This window comes from Scardinius erythrophthalmus (genome assembly GCF_964197995.2).
Source record: "Scardinius erythrophthalmus genome assembly, chromosome: 10".
NCBI classification, from domain to species: Eukaryota; Metazoa; Chordata; class Actinopteri; order Cypriniformes; family Leuciscidae; genus Scardinius; species Scardinius erythrophthalmus.
Genome location: NC_138230.1, coordinates 13,401,527 through 13,418,284, shown reverse-complemented (window position 1 = coordinate 13,418,284; position 16,758 = coordinate 13,401,527). Strand labels below are relative to the sequence as shown.

At 36.4% G+C, this 16,758-nt stretch overlaps 1 protein-coding gene across 1 annotated transcript; it reads left to right on the top strand.

The window, feature by feature from the left end:
- Positions 1 to 6,781: 6,781 nt before the first annotated feature.
- On the top strand, positions 6,782 to 16,105 carry LOC308697332 (upregulator of cell proliferation; the record flags this gene model as incomplete). Its single annotated transcript, XM_081376513.1, has 6 exons — positions 6,782 to 6,816; positions 6,907 to 6,971; positions 7,369 to 7,626; positions 9,574 to 9,849; positions 9,964 to 10,236; positions 11,466 to 16,105. The coding sequence occupies 6 exons, from the start codon at positions 6,782 to 6,784 to the stop codon at positions 16,103 to 16,105; spliced, it is 5,547 nt and encodes a 1,848-aa protein (XP_081232639.1).
- Positions 16,106 to 16,758: the final 653 nt, after the last annotated feature.

Below are 16,758 nucleotides of genomic sequence, written 5' to 3'. Positions count from 1 at the left end.
AGCCTTTGGAAACACGCAAATGTTTTTTTTTTTTTTGGAAATGTTTAAGTTTTTAAGAAATAAAGGCATTTGTTATGTTACAACATATTTTGAACGTTCTATTTATAAAAGTATCCTGAAAAAAAGTCAGCTTCCACAAACAAAATTTAGTAGCATAACAGTTTTTAACACTGACATTTTTCTTGAGCACCAAATCAGCGTATTATTTATGAAGGATCTTGTGACTGAAGACTGGAGAAAAACGTTCAGCTTTTCCCTCACAGGAATAAATAAAAATTTTAAATATATTAAAATAAAAAACAATTAGTTTAAATTGTATTTAAGAATATTACTGTTTACTTGATCAAATAAATGCATCCTCGATGTATTCTAAAAACATTAAAAAATCTTACCACCACAAACTTTCGAACAGTAGCCTAGTGTAATATTATGTAATTAGATTTCACAACTCATTAGTACAATTAATTGTACGCAAAACTTTCATTGTTGTTAGTTTTACTCAACCCTATAATCAAGTGAACTTGTCTGAACAGAGTTCATTGAATTAAATGAAATGTCTTTGTCATCGTTACTTGACACTGGTGAGTAAGGCCCTTTCACACCGGATGCGTAAAAAAAAATCGTCATCGAAGCGAAAAAAATAACTTGTTTTTTTCGCCGCAGCACATTAGCGTTCGGTGTGGAAGCGCTCATTACACAAACATCGCGCGAATTATTCGTGCGTCAAAATCACGTTCAGTGTGAAAGGACCTTAACACAAAAATTGATAAATACCATAAAAGATGTGCCTTTCTTCACAACACAAGAGGTGTTGTTAGTGAAAACAGCAGTCCCTATCACCACTGATATAGCCTAGTATATAGTTAAAGGAGAACTCCGGTCAATTTTAACATTGAGCTAATTTTTTTGTAAATTTGGAGTGCTGTCAGTACTGAGAACAACTACAAAAATCGGTGTTGCCTACACCGTGTTATCCTCTTTTAAAATTTGCACCCTGTTGACTCCAATGGGGCAAGTTTTAAACCTGCTTTTAGCCTCTTAACATCCTTGATGTGTCATTACAAGTGCACAGGTCATGTGAGTGATTCCTTCAGAGTGAACATGGGTGAATCTGACTGCAGTAGATGTGAAAGATATTAATATAAATGATGTTTATTCAGCCAGCGCACATACCTGTACTTACATCCTTTTTTCGGTCGAAGTCCATAATAATCGATTGTCGAGTTCACGTGCATAGGTTTAGTACGTACGATCATGTGCCCGAACTCGACAATCGATTACTATGGACTTCGACCGAAAACAGGATGTAAATACAGGTATGTGCGCTGGCTGAATAAACATAATTTATATTCATATCTTTCACATCTACTGCAGTCAGATTCACCCGTGATCACTCTGAAGGAATCACTCACATTAGCTGTGCACTTGTAATGACACATCAAGGATGTTAAGAGGCTAAAAGCAGGTTAAGTACTTGCCCCATTGAAGTCAACAGGGTGCAAATTTTAAAAAGAGGATAACACGGTGTAGGCAACACCGATTTTTGTCGTTGTTCTCTGTACTGACAGCACTCCAAATTTACAAAAAATGAGCTCAATGTTAAAATTGACCGGAGTTCTCCTTTAATACAATAGTAACTCTCACAAGCAATTAAAGAAATGGCAAGTAACACATTGAATTAAACATGAAATTTTGATTAGAAAAACTTTTTTTTTTTGTAAACACAATATTTGTTTAATCTTGTTTAATTTATAACTTAGAACAGCAATCAGTGCTGTTTCCAGTGACCTCGGTTGTCCTCCTTCTAACAACAAAAGTTGCATAATACATTTACATAATACTTGGAGCTTGTCTCTACAATCACAATAAAATCAGTTCACACATGAAAAACTTGAGTAATCAAGCAGTTAACGTGTAACTTAACCATTTCAGTAAAATTCTCAAAGTTGCAAATAGTAACAGTGTTGTTTTTAGCTAATAATTCAATTTAAAAGAATGAAAACTAACTAATATAAGAAGTCCTCTGTTCTTTGCTGCAGTTGGTTAGAATTTGAAAACATCTGAATTAAACAGTGTTCAATTCATTTTTGGCAGTTTAGCTGTGGTTGTGGTTCCACAGGTTTTCTTTATCTAGTATTAACAGTGATTATGGTTCATCACCAATAGCTACTGGCAAGGAATGTAGGCTAGGTCACTGACAAGGAATTTTGTTTGCATAATTTGCATACTTATAATTATAAGAGTAATAGGCCTATTACTAAAGCATTTTACAATACATTTCACATGTATGAATATCTGTGTATTTAAACATTGTTTGGTCTTATTTACTTATTTTTACTTAAAAAAATCTATAGGCCTAATACTCTAAATTGCACTTAGTATTTAAACAAACCAAGTAGGCTTAGTTTTTTAAATGTCAACGTAGTAAAAAAAGTCTATATAGCCTATGTTTGCAGAAATCAATTTGCTTGATATTTGCCTTAATTTTTAACGTCAGCAGAGAATCAGCCGGAATCAGCTGATACAGCGCAATTTCCTATTTTGTTTTCAGAAAAATCACGTGATCAATGGCAAACGTGATCCGATGCCTCAATTTCTGTTGAATCATTTGGCTTTGCGTGTCTGCACGGTCTGGTTGGTTGAATTTTGAAATGTGTGGCGTACTCTGAATTTTCTAGATTATATTTAGCCTAATTTGTCCATAAATAGATTTTTTTTCAGTTGATGTGGTTTAACTGAGTAACTTAACCAACACACAAACACACGTAAGAAATGACAAATTCTACAAAGAAAATATTCCTCCGTTGCACAGTTGATAAATTGTTTTTCTAGGTTTTACGAGCCAACAGATGACGCTGTTGTCGAGCCTCTGAGAATCTTAACTCGGAACTAGCAGGTGGAAACATCTCACACCCCATCCCTTCTTAAATCAGCTAAAGGAGCTTCAATTTCCGAAATACTGACAATAACCATTATTCTAATACATTGCCGGTAGGTAACACTTACACCTAAGGTCTCATTTGTTCAAATTAATGTATTAACTGACATGAACCAAGGCCACAACCATGTCTTGAACATTTGAAAGTGTTTAGGAAATTCAAGTTGAGAAATAGTCATTTTTAACTACTTGCAAATTATATTTGCATTAAAATATGCACATATCCTACTTTTATTTGTACGCCTAATATGTCATAAACGTACAATGTTTGTCTCTTCACACTAACAAGCAATAGGCCTACTCTTTTTTTTTTACAGTATTTGATAATCTTTGTTGATCATTATTCAGCTCAAAGCTGATCATCATGTTAGTTCACAGTGCATTAACAAATGTTAAGAAATACAATATTTGATTTTTGTAATGTAGACTATTAGTAAAAGCTGACATTAACCTTAACTAATATTAATAAATGAGAAGTATTGTTAATTTTTAGTTCATGTTAACTAAAGTAGTTAACTAATATTAACAAATTAAACCTTATTGTAAAGTGTTACCACATCGCCTTAGCAACCGTCCAGTTGTTTTTTGTACTGTAAAACAGATTAATCCTTTTTCACAGTAAGTAGGCTAAATACAAGTTATTGGTCTGTCAAAATAACATGAATTTCACCTTGAAACATTTTATGCTTTCATTCAGGCCTTGAAAGTTTCTTATGCATTATAATCAAACCATGAATGTAATACCCTGTATATGAATATATCTTGTCCACAGATCTCATGAAGGTGGTCACAACTGGACACACTGAGGGAAAGACACTAATCATTGACCAGGCTTGTTCCATCAGGCACAATACTGTTTACAGTAAATCACGTGCTTTGTCATAGTTCAATCGGAGTTAGTTCTTTGGTATTTGGCCCTTTCTGGAGAACATTTTATGCACTGGTCTGACCAGTTTGTGTTTATTTTTGGGGGGGGGGGGGATCACATACTGTAGCACATCACGCAATAGGACATAATTGTAATACTATACTTGTTGTACTATATGTAAATGTAGTTTGAAAGAAAGTGAAGCATTTCTGGGAAACACAGCATTCACATTTGCCAGAAAACATAAGAAAAAGGCATTTTTATATTCTGCTTTTCCAAATAGAAAAAAAAAATCACATAAACCATAAATGAGTTCATATCCAGTTTATAAAACACTGCATCTTTTTAAAAGGTAGTGTATTCAGTAAAAAAATAAAGGGGATAGAGATGGGCATAGAAATGTTACCGAAGTGCTTATACCCAGTAAAAGATTAAAGGGATTGTTTACCCAAAATTGAAATTTCTGTCATTGATTACTCACCTTAATATCGTTCCAAACCCGTTAGACTTTAGTTCATCTTTGGAACACAAATGAAGATCTTTAAAATGAAATCTGAGAGTCTACATCCCTGCATTGACAGACTACAAAACTAGCACTTTCAAGCCACAGAAAGGTAAAGACATCATTAAAGTAATCCATGTGACAAGTGGTTTATAATTAATAATTTACCATTTTATTTACAAAATATTAATCTCCAACGCTTGTTCATGCAACAACAATGCAACAATATGATGTCTTTGCTACTCTTTTGTGTCTTGAAAGTTGCTGTCAATGGAGGGACAGAAAGTGCTCGGATTTCATTAAAAAGATCTTCATTTGTGTTCCAAAGATGAACTAAAGACTTACGGGTTTGGAACAACATGAGTGTGAGTAATTGATGACAGAATTTTGGGTGAACTAACCCTTTAATAACTTTCTCTGTATAATGCCAATTGTCAGGTGAGGGCAGCAGTTCATCAACTATTAAAATCTGCCATCATAATTACAAGAAAAGTACTTGAAGTTCCGTTTTCCTATTAGTCATGTGATTAAAATACTTGTCCATTTTGTACTTTATTTCTTATTTGAAAAGGAATATCATGTATAAATGATGTTTTCAAATAGCCTATTGAAAAGATGGCAAATCAGCACTGTAAAGGTGCCTCCAATATCATATTTCAATAAAGTTCCTATTTGTGCAAGCACTTATATCAACTTTACAGCAAAAATGGCATATATTCAACAAAAGGCTGCTTAATGCTGTAAAAACACCTTTAGTCAATTTGTCTTTATGATGACAATGTCTATTAGCATTCAGAAGCACAGCTTTAAGCTCGAAATAAACAAATATAGATATATAGATATATATATATAAATATAGATGTATAAATATAGATAAATATATATTTTTACTTTGACAGACCTTTCACTTTAAAAGTGTGTACTAACTGCCAAACATTCCTTTGCATCAGCTTGTGTCAGCAGGTTTGTAATTTGCTTCTTGATTTATGTTCATCTTACACTCTTTTATAAAAGTACATTACCAAAATCTTCCTCATATCTAACATTCAATACATACACATTTTTTTCATTTTCAGTAAGTGTAAACCAGTCTAACCAGTGAACCCCCCCAAACCCCACACCTATGACAGGAACTGAGCTCACGTAATAAAAACCGAAAGCCACTTTGCTGCTTAGTATATATGTGTCATTTATTAGACAGAGACTAGAGACCATCATTTTGTCTTTTGAATCTCAAGGAAGATGAAGCTCTCGTAATACACTGAATCTACCTGTGAGTATTATAGTATATTCTTAATTTGAGTTATTGTAGATCATGTTTTTTTTTTACATTTAAAGCTGCAGTCCGTAACTTTTTTGGGTAAAATTAATCCAAAATAAATTTTTGAGCAAGTAGTTCCAAACTATCTGCCTGCCTTAGCTCGATTGAAAACGTTAATAACGTTTTTAATTCCAGTGGTACTGGTGGATTTCCGCGGGAAATTTGAGCATGTCTTTGCGTCATTACGTCACATCTGTACACATAAAGACGGTGTCTCGGCAAGTAGGCTATGTTGCGTCTGAGGATGTTGGAGATGGAGATTTATAGCCTTTTCTCACAGCACTTGATATAATTAAACTTATCAATTTGATGGCGGATCCAGAAAGGCAAATCGGCAAACGGCAATCACCAGTGACAACTGGAGATTCACCCGTTGTAAAATGCAAAAGACTTCAGAGTGGCGACAGAAAAAAGGAGACTGCAACCGGCCCATGTGAAAACAAGGATAAATATCGGAAGGGCATTAAATGTAGTCACGCAATGCTGATGTTGTTAACATTAACGATTTGAGAACAAAATTTAATGTTCACGGTTTGACATGAAATGATAAGCAATCGTTAGATTTAATCAGCGTGATTTACTGCAATGCTTTTTTCCCCTTAGTTGGTCAGAACAAATTAAAGTGGATGTTACTTGTTAAAATTCGGGTTAAAAATTCTTATGTTGGTCATACTTCCAAAAAGTAGAATCTGTGATTGCGAATGACAGTATCCACACCGGCGCGGTGACTGACAGCCGCACATTCTCCTCAAAACATTGGATTCATCCGCGCTGTGCCGTGCCGAGGCACAACTCACGTAGTTGATCATTCCGTGAATAACTGCAATTGCAGATTTTGAACAGAGATGGCGACAACAAGGAAAAACTACGGACTGCAGCTTTAAGTAAAATGTATTTTAAATTCAACCATGTCCTTTATTTTTCAAATATTTCATAAAATTACATATTAAATAAGAATTACTTATGTACCTATGTACATTGTACATAAACAATTCATTTTAAAATTAATATTTTTAAAAAAAAAATTTTAAATCTTGAAAGATTGAATAAGTATATATCTTTAGATGATGTTCATAGAGAATATATGTCTTACAATCAACATTATTGTAAAAATATTACCTCAAGGAAAACTGCCAGGCTTTGAAGCAAGAGATGGAGGACCGGGATGAAAGCAGTGGCATTCAAAGGTAAAGAATCAAATACTGGAGAGAAGCTTATTATATATATTCATATTTTGAATGGACATTTTTGGAATATGTTTGTTTTGTGTATACTAGGAATGCAGGAACATATATGGATAAAGAAGTAGGAGAAGAAGAAGAAGAAGAAGAAGAAACTGAAGGTATGGAAGTAAATTCATTTTTATCATTTACATGTATTCATAGGATAATGTCTTATGAATACATGTAATAATGTCATTATGTAAATAATGTCATTTCTCAGATTACGGGTAAACTATAAATCATGTGTGGGATGATTTTCATAAAAACTGTAAACACTGTGGCTCTATTAAACCTTGATTTGCGCATCTAAAAAAGGCCAAAGCAGCAACACTGGCTCAACCAGTTGCGTTAGTTTGTGGCAGGACCATCTGTTTGTATATGAAGGATGGTGTTCAGAACAGCAATTTAAAAACAAAATAACCTGATATTATATTTTCAGTTCTGTTTGTTGTCAGCGGCAGAGAAATTATACACTTCATCTTTAACAAAAGCATTGATCCTAAAATTATTTTCCAAATATTCCCTCTCCCTCAGGTCACATTAGATTCACTGATGTAGGCCCGCACTCAGTGCGCTTCGAGTGGGGAGATCCAGATGTGGCTGCGAATGGACAACAAAAATTCCAAATCGAATGGAAGAATGAAGAAAAAGATTATACTAAAACAACATATGAAAACTGTTTTGAGATAAAACAGCTTTCGCCTGGCACAAGTTATAACATCACTGTAGTGGCGGTTGAGGAAAAGAAGAGTTTCTCTGCATCTGTGCGTACAGGTAAACTATAGCAAACTGCTTACATTTGTCATTTGAATGATATTATGATGAAGTACTTTTAAATTATAAAAGCTACATGATGCATTTTTTTACTAATTATATGGTAAGTTAAAATAAAGGACATTTAAAGTTGAGTTAAGGAAATAAAATCTTCAAACATGTAAGTGCCATTGCATGTTTATAAAAGCTACTTAAAGTCCTAATTGAACTAATGTCTAATCCTGGCTTAATCTAAGCCCTATCTGTGAAACCAGCTAGGCCTAGATGTGTATTTGAAGCACATTCAATAGTCTTTGGGAAAGATTATAAAATTTTAAAGATTATGGTTCACTAACCTCATGAAATCAAGACTAAAATTACAAATTGTCAATCTGGAAAATGTCTTAAAGTCAGCAGGAAACAGACATCCTGATAGTCTTTTCTTCCATATTGTGAAGTGACTTCTTGAACAATAAAAACTGTAGGTGGGCCCTGATTTAGTCCATCGGCACTGATTGGGTCATTGGATGGTTTGGTGGTTCAAAATTGGTAATTCTTAGCCTGGTTAAAACCAGACCATTCTCAGTAGTAACTGAGCAAAGCTTCATTAATAACTCATTTCCAAAGGGGCGTCACCAAGGGATGTCGCTCAAATGCCTCTGGGCGCAACTGGAGAGACCTAAAACCAATCAGAGCGATCGTCATCGTGCAAAGCCATGCTGTGTCCCAATTCGTTGCACTTGACTACGCTATAAAAGTATGTAGTCTTTTTATGAAGAAAAGGTTTTTACTTTTGAATGTGTAGCAAAAAAGTAGGCAAGCTTTGGGACAGACTACTTCGTCATCTTTATCGGACGGATCTGTCGCGTGCATCCTGTCACTTAAACTGCCCTGTCAATCATCTTGTCACAGTTAAAAATCCTCTATTAAATCTTATTTAATTTCCTTCCGTTTCAGAGAGAAATGTAGTAGCACGTTCATCTGCCAAAGGGTCTTTCATGGAGACTGTCCTCTCATGTGTTTGCAGTTTGAATAATAATGCATAAAAGTTGCGCTTCACCAACAGACATCGCTCAAATGCCTCTGGGCGCAATTGGATAGATCTAAAACCAATCAGAGCGATCGTCATCGTGTAAAGCCCGCCTCAACGTTTCTGATTGGTGCCGCGATTTCGCTGGATTAGAAATGGGCTTGAATGAGCTCTTTGCCAGACTACTTGCAGAGCAAATCTAAATTTGCCGGAAGTTGTCTGGGTTTTCCCAGGCTAGGTAATTCTTATTTTTTATGAAATATTGCAGTATATATTATAATGATTTATCCATGCACATGTTTTTTTTTAAATGCATGTGCTCTCATAATCTTTAATCAAAATAAATAGAAAAGGCAGGACAATGTCACTTGCATGAGATTGATGTCTCTGCAGAACAAAAGTGGGCGTTACTAAATTTGCCTTCATACTGGTGGGTGTTTCTAAATCATGCAATGAAAATGATGCCCCACCTGACCCCCCCCCCCCCCTAAACACATCCTTCTCACTCACAAAACTCTGTTAAAAAAACAAGATGAAAATGTTTATTTCTGCTTACACTATAATTTATAACTCTTTCCACTTTAATTTCATTAGTAGCAGTAGCGATCTTATCTATGGTGACTACTTAATTTGAAAACACTCCTCATTGATATATTCCATTTAAGCAACATCAGAAAGCAAAAGTGCTGTTGTTCTGAAAAATGCATGAAATTATTAAATGATTGATTATTGATTATTAATGCTCAGTTGCTCACCAAAACAGCTTTAATGAATCGGTGTCTTTGAATAAATCAGTTGAATGAATGATTCATTGACTCACTCATAAAGATTTGACACCACCTACTGACGTAACAATGTAACTTACAAAAAAAAAACTCAAAGGTGGGTGGCATTATTTATTCTTTGTGTTTACTCATGTGTTGTTGTTTTCCCCAAAGCAATACCAGCACCTGAGAATTTTCAATATGTGTCAGAGGATGCAACAACTGTAAAACTAAATTGGACGCCACCACAAAAAATGGATCCCAGTCTCTACAAATTTCAAGTGATTATGTATCAAAATGAGGAGAAAACAGAATCAGTGACTCTGAAATCAAATGAAAATACAAATTTAATGGAAGATCTTCTTCCTGCTACTGAATACAAAGCTACAATAAACACAATACTGAACAATGGCAAACAGAGTGAACCAGCCGTTTTAATCATCCACACAGGTAAGTGACTGCTTTAGGAGCCTGCTCATTTACAGCCAATGCATTTTCATAATATTTAGCCAATGTGCAAATGGAATTGCTATGCACAAAATGATGTTTTATAATCCCGTACAGAGCCACTCTCACCTGTAAACATAAAGATCAAAAATGATGCGACTTCAGTTTTTCTGAAATGGATTGATCCGATCATTGATGACAAGATCCCTCACAGATTCAGGGTGATATTGAGAAGCGAAACCAATACAATGGAATCTTTTACAGATGAGGCAGAGGTTCATGTATTGAGTTTAAAACCAGGAACTGAATATTCCTTCTCTGTCTGCACTGTAGTTGAGATAAATGGCATAAAAATTGAGAGTGCTCCGGTTACAATCACACATCGCACAAGTGAGTTACTGTTTTGTCTTAATCAAATAATAAGACCAATATGACCCTGCTGAAAGGACCAGCATGAACATTCATGCTGATCTAGGTTGGTCAGAGAATGTTTAATAGGAAGAGAATTGGCACTCTCTGGTTACTTCCAGTTTCTGGATTGGCTGCAATAACACGTCTCTGTCCATGCGGGGGCGCTCGCAGGCGAGTGCAGAATGAATGGAGTTTTATGGCGCTATACCCATCAAAACCCACTTTTCTCTGGATATCATTTTTTGTCTAGTAATTTGAATGTTGTATTCGAAAGGAGATGCAAAGAAATTACACATTGATGGGTGTTAGATTTTTTAGAGTCACTTATTTGCTTTAAAAAGTCTTTTAAAGTGTCAATGACGTCATACACCGTACGACCAGAGATACTGCTTTACGGCAATCCTTCAGTCACTTTGGTGCTTTCGCAATCTGCACTTTCTTTTCTCTCGAGGCATCGACAACACAGCTGACACAGGTAAACACACGTGCTAGACTTGTTTTTGTTTTGTTTGTTTCTGATCCCGCTTCGGATGCCACGATGCCATCAAGCTCTGGTCGTAATCAGTCCTTCACTGACCAATCAGCGTTCATCAGCAGAATGCTAGTGAGTTATGGGCAACAACAACTCAACCTGTAAGAAATCGTAAGGACATAAGTACTCGTTCATTAAACTTTCGACCTATAACCCATGCTGAACTTGCAAAACCTACAATCAAATCTGAGATTTCTCAACGGCAATTGGGTGAAAGAGACAAATTTAGCTGTCTAGCCCCATAGACTCCCATTCATTTTGCACTCATAGGCGATCGCCCCCAGTGGAACTCTGGTGGAACTACAACCAAAATTCGGTACAATAGGACTTAATAGGAAGTGCCAAGGCTCTCCGTAGACGGGCTCTGGGTTGGTTTAGGTTAGTGCTGGTTTGGTGCTAGCTCAAAAAGTATAGCATGATGCTAATTACATCAAGGTCATGTGTTCAATCCCCAAGAAATACATCAACTGATCAGATTAATATCCTTAATGCAGTTCAAATTGTTCAAAGGAGTGTGAATGTAAAAGAAAAGCTAGTTATGAAGCTTGTTTGTGCCAACAGCGTCCAAAATATACAGTATTTGCTGGTCTTTTCAGCAGAGAATGAAGCATTTCACACAATCATTACTTACAATGATTTGAAACAGATAAATGAACTGAATAATCTTGCATTTCAGACATAAATATGGAATCTGTTTTAAGAGAACTGGGACTACAAAACCACTTGAAGAATAAACTGACTTTACAGTCTGTGTTGGAATTGAGGAAACCGTCTGATGAGGTCCAAACTGCACATAGTCTTAGATCTTTGCCGTGGCTTTTCATCAGAAAGCTCATGATGGTCAATTCATCAGCCAGAATTATAAAATGTGCTTCAAATTGTAACTCTGAAATTGTAACTAATTCTGGTAACTCTGGTTTCTATGAAGATCAGAAAGGAATCAATCCACTAGATTTGATCACAGCTCTGTTCCACTGTGCTGATCCTTTCCTCCAGCAAGAAATGGCTCTAAAAATGTCAATGTGTCAGTTCTCTGTACCTTTGCTGATGCCAAACTGTGACACAAAGGAGTGCACGTTGATGCTTTGGGCCTTGAGGGACATAACAAAGCAGTTCAGATCTTATTCGTCGGAAGAGGACAGTTTGAAGGAAAACAGCATCGTACTAACTCATTTGCCGCTGATCTCTTTCGTCAGACTTGGAAAAAGCAGTGTGTCCAAATCTGAGTTTTTGAACAAACTCCTCAGCAACAATCAGCATCATCATGACACTTTTTTCCACAAGGAACTGGAAAATGGGAACATTCCAAGAAAGATCTCCAATGGACTTGTTGAAATGAGCTGGTATCTCCCTGGAGGAAAGGAAACTATTGACAAATTCAAAGAGCCAGTAGCCGTAGCAAATCTCCGTGGGGATATTTCTGCCTTTAAGGCCCAATTCGACTTCTTGAGCCAAACATCCTCTGCAGTTTTTCTGTTCTGTGATGATTTGGACTCAAATCAGACATTTCTGGAGTCTCTGCAGATTAGTACGAAATTGGTTCTGGTTTGCACCACAGACAGTTCAACGTCAGGAGACAATTTGACAACAAAGTTCAAACCATACTCCAAAATCCTTAGGGATAGAAGCATGAATGATTTTAAGTTTGTTGATACTCTACAGAAGGCTGTTGTTGATATACTTGCAGGTTCTACTAAAATGAGTATTGAAAAGATGTCGGAGATGGCACCAGATCTAGGGATTTTTGTCGATGAAAACAATAACATTTGTCAAAATGCAAAGAAACGGGCAGACCTGATCACAAAAGACATCACAAATATACCAGAATTCAAAATGAAGGAACTGTCATTGCAAGACAAACTATGGAAGGAGTTATCCAAACTGGAGAAAGAGATGTGTCGTCTCAAGGCAAAGAATCAAAATATTGAGCACTACAAGAGTGAACTTAAAAGTCAAATCCAGAAACTACGAAAGCAACAAGGAAGCAACGACATGAGAGAAACAATGCATCAGTTCATCTCTGGCCTGAGCTGCTCCCCAGATGAGCAGTTATATTTTCTCAAATGGATGAAAATAAATTTAGATCATCTAGCAAGAAAGCACCAGTTAAGGCTTGATGAGCAGTATAGGGAAGCATGTAATAATCCCAAAGAAGATAAAGAACATCTTAGAGATCTAGAAAAAGAGATGGCCAACAGCTCTTTAGGAGTTCAACACTTCATGAGAGAGTTGAGTCAACTCTATGAATCAACACACTCCCAAAAAAACAAGAAGTACTCTGCCCTGAAGAAATTGCCAGAAATATGTGCTCAGTTGATGCTGACTGGGTTCCCTGTAGAACTTATTGATGGAGACGCATCAAACATTCCACTGACGTGGATTAGAGATGTGCTTACGGCACTTAACAAACTGACAACACCTCACAACAGGATACGAGTTGTAACAGTTTTAGGAGTCCAAAGCACTGGTAAGTCTACTCTCCTCAACACAATGTTTGGAATTCAGTTTGCTGTTAGCAGTGGAAGATGCACAAGAGGCGCCTTCATGCTTCTAATAGGCGTATCTGAGGAATTCCGATCAGAGCTCCAATGTGACTATATCCTTGTGATTGACACCGAGGGATTAAAAGCTCCGGAGTTGGCAAAACTAGCAAATAGTTACGAGCACGATAACGAACTTGCAACTGTGGTTGTTGGGCTTAGCGATGTTACTATTGTCAACATTGCCATGGAAAATGCCACAGAAATGAAAGACACTTTGCAAATTGTTGTCCATGCCTTTCTCCGCATGAAAGAGGTGGGGAAAAGGCCCTGTTGTCATTTTGTGCATCAAAACACTGCAGATGTCGCTGTGTATGAAAAGACCTTGAGAGAGAGAAAGATTCTCTTGAAACAGCTAGATGAAATGACAGAAGCAGCTGCTAGAATGGAGAAACTTGGCAACAACAAGAAATTTACAGACATTCTAGAGTATAACATTGATGGAAACAACTGGTACATCCCTGGATTGTGGCTTGGAGTTCCACCAATGGCACCTGTTAGTACTGGCTACAGTGAGGAGGTGAGCAAGTTGAAGGATGGGTTACTTAATATTTTAAAGGTGACAAAAGTCCCAGCACAGAATTTGATGGAATTTGAAGAATGGATACGAAGTCTCTGGAAGGCTGTCCAGTTTGAAAACTTTATTTTCAGTTTTCGAAACAGTCTTGTCGCTGAAGCCTACACCAAACTTTGTGTTGAGTTTAACACTTGGGAATGGGCCTTCAGGAAGCACATGATTGGCTGGTACACAAAATCTGAAACCAAAATCACTAACATGAGTGTAATGTCAGTGCGGACAAGTAATGCATTTAACGTTGACAGAGTAGTGGCTGATTTAAAAGATGAAGCTAGTAAAGAGCTTGACAGAGAGGAGAAAAGCCTTTCAAGTAAAATTGAGAAATACTTTGAAAGCGAGGATGAAAATGTTCACCTTGTCGAAAATTACAAGGAGGACTTTTTAAATAGTGCAAAAGGCCTTCGAAGGGAGACTGAGACAGATCTACGAAACAAACTGGAGAATGTTGTATTGATACAGAAGGGAATTGAAAAGGTGGAGGTTATAAGACAAAATCAAAGGGATACCATGAAAGAAAAAGTGCTCAACTTGATCAGTGCCTGCAGGAATACTAAACACAACCTCTCTGATATTGAACTAAATGAGGAATTTAAAAAAATGTGGGATGACATTGTGAAGCAGTTTTCCCTTACAGTGCTACCAAAATGTGATTTGGGGAAGGAAACATACAGATTCCTGCACAGTAACATGGAAACAAAAGCTGGAGCCGTACGTGAGATGCTGTTAAATGTCACCAGTCTAGATCAGTGTGGCACTGGACCTTTTTATGCAATGACTGTAAAAACCAATATATTTAAAAAACTCAAGAATTCCCTTATACCTACGCAGAGGAATAAAAAATACAAATTCATACAAATGTCATGCGACAGAATAATAAATGAGAGTAAAGTATTCATTTCGTCTAAAACAAGTGCAAAATTAGACTATAGCACTGACATACAAGAACTGTTGTGCTTCATTGAGAAGAAATTGGAAGACTGCAAGGATGTAGAGATCAGCCCTGAAATTGAAGCATCTCTCAAGATCCACATTTGCGGGATTGCTGCAAGAGCCTTCCAGAAAATGCATGACGACTACATACAGAGAACTGACCCTTTGACATCTCTTGAAAGGTGCAAAGAGCAATGGTTAGCTGACTTTAAAGACCTCTACTACCAGCGAGACCAGTGTCAGAACAAGGCCGAGATGTGTGCCCAGCAATGCTTCGCCCCTGCCGTGATGGACTACATCCAGAAACGTCTCGGATCTGACATCGTGGATGAAATGTTGACAGGCGAAAGAGGCGTTGCTTTCAGCACACGAACATTTTTCCAGTGTTCACTTTTAAAACAGCTGCTTCAGGATAATGACTTCAAAAATATTTTGGAGTATGTGCTAAATTATGAGAAGTTTGTAACCGAGTGGATTTCAGAGAAGATCATTGAACATTTTTCAAAGGAAGACGCTTTTCTCAAGATAGAGATGAAACATTTAAACGCAATTGTCAGCCAACTCAAAACTGCAATTGAAAGTGCAAAAAGCATGACAAACAACAGCTGCAATTTCGTGACCAATGTCTTCCAATGTCTTGATAAAGAGTTGGTCATACCAATTGACACCCTCAGTACTACTCTGGCTTTAAACAACTCGGACCCTGCTGAGTTTGCAGATTGCCTTAAATCTTCAATAGACAAAATGCATAAGACTTTAGAAGATCAGCTATGTAGTGTAAAGGATGTAAGGGTCAAGCTAACCAGACTCTCAATGAACAGACCTCAAGAGGTGCTCTTCAGCAGAGTGTTTGGCTGCGGGAAAAAGTGTCCATTCTGCAGTGCACCTTGTGAAGCTGGAGGAAAAGAACATACTGAGCATTTTGCCTCAGTTCATCGGCCACAAGGCATCGGTAACTACAGATGGATTAAGACAAATAAATTAATCCCTAACATATGCTCATCTCTTGTTGCTAGTGAAATGAGATTCTTCTGTCAAGCCACAGGAAATGAGTGGCATCCATATAAGGAATACAGACAATTCTATCCAGACTGGAGGATACAGCCTGACACTAGTATTGAGGCCACTGACTTCTGGAAGTACATCTTTGCTAAGTACAACACAAAATTTGCTAAGAGATACAATTTAAAACCAGCAGACATACCTGCTGATTGGTGTAACATCACTGTACATCAGGCAAATAAATGCTTGGATGATACATTCTTTTGAATTCATGACGATCATGACGATTTGTTAATATCAGTAAATAACACAAGTTGCCTACTGAAATCACTGACCAGACATTGAGTCTGTGAGCATTGAATGTGACCCTGGCTTATGGGGATTTAAAATATTGAACAGCAATTTTCCTTTTGCTTTCCTGAATGACAATCAATGAAGAAATCTGCCTTGGAATCGGGAATAGGGCTCTCGATATTGTTTTGTGCATTGCCATCTTCTTAAGTATTTAAGCACAATATTGGATAACAAAGAAAAACATTTTTATTTTATATTACTATCAATCAATGTTTGGATGAAACAAAATTAATGACCTTTTGTCTCATGGTTAACAGTTTGTCTTTGTACCATATCATGGTTTGGAGTAGCTGAAAGATTTCTCACTGCACTGTATAACTCTTGAAAATCTCTTACACTGTGTAGTGTTAATGTAATGTTTGAAATGTTTTATGATTTTACATTCGCCATTCTAATGTGTGTACTTAATGTAAAAAAACATGAATAATGAATTTTTTTTAAACATTTACTGTATATAATTATATAAATATACTTAGAAAAATAAAGCCATTGATCTTCATTATTTGGTCTTATGTGTTTCATAATATAAAACACTTATCCATATGCATGTACACACAGTTTATGAT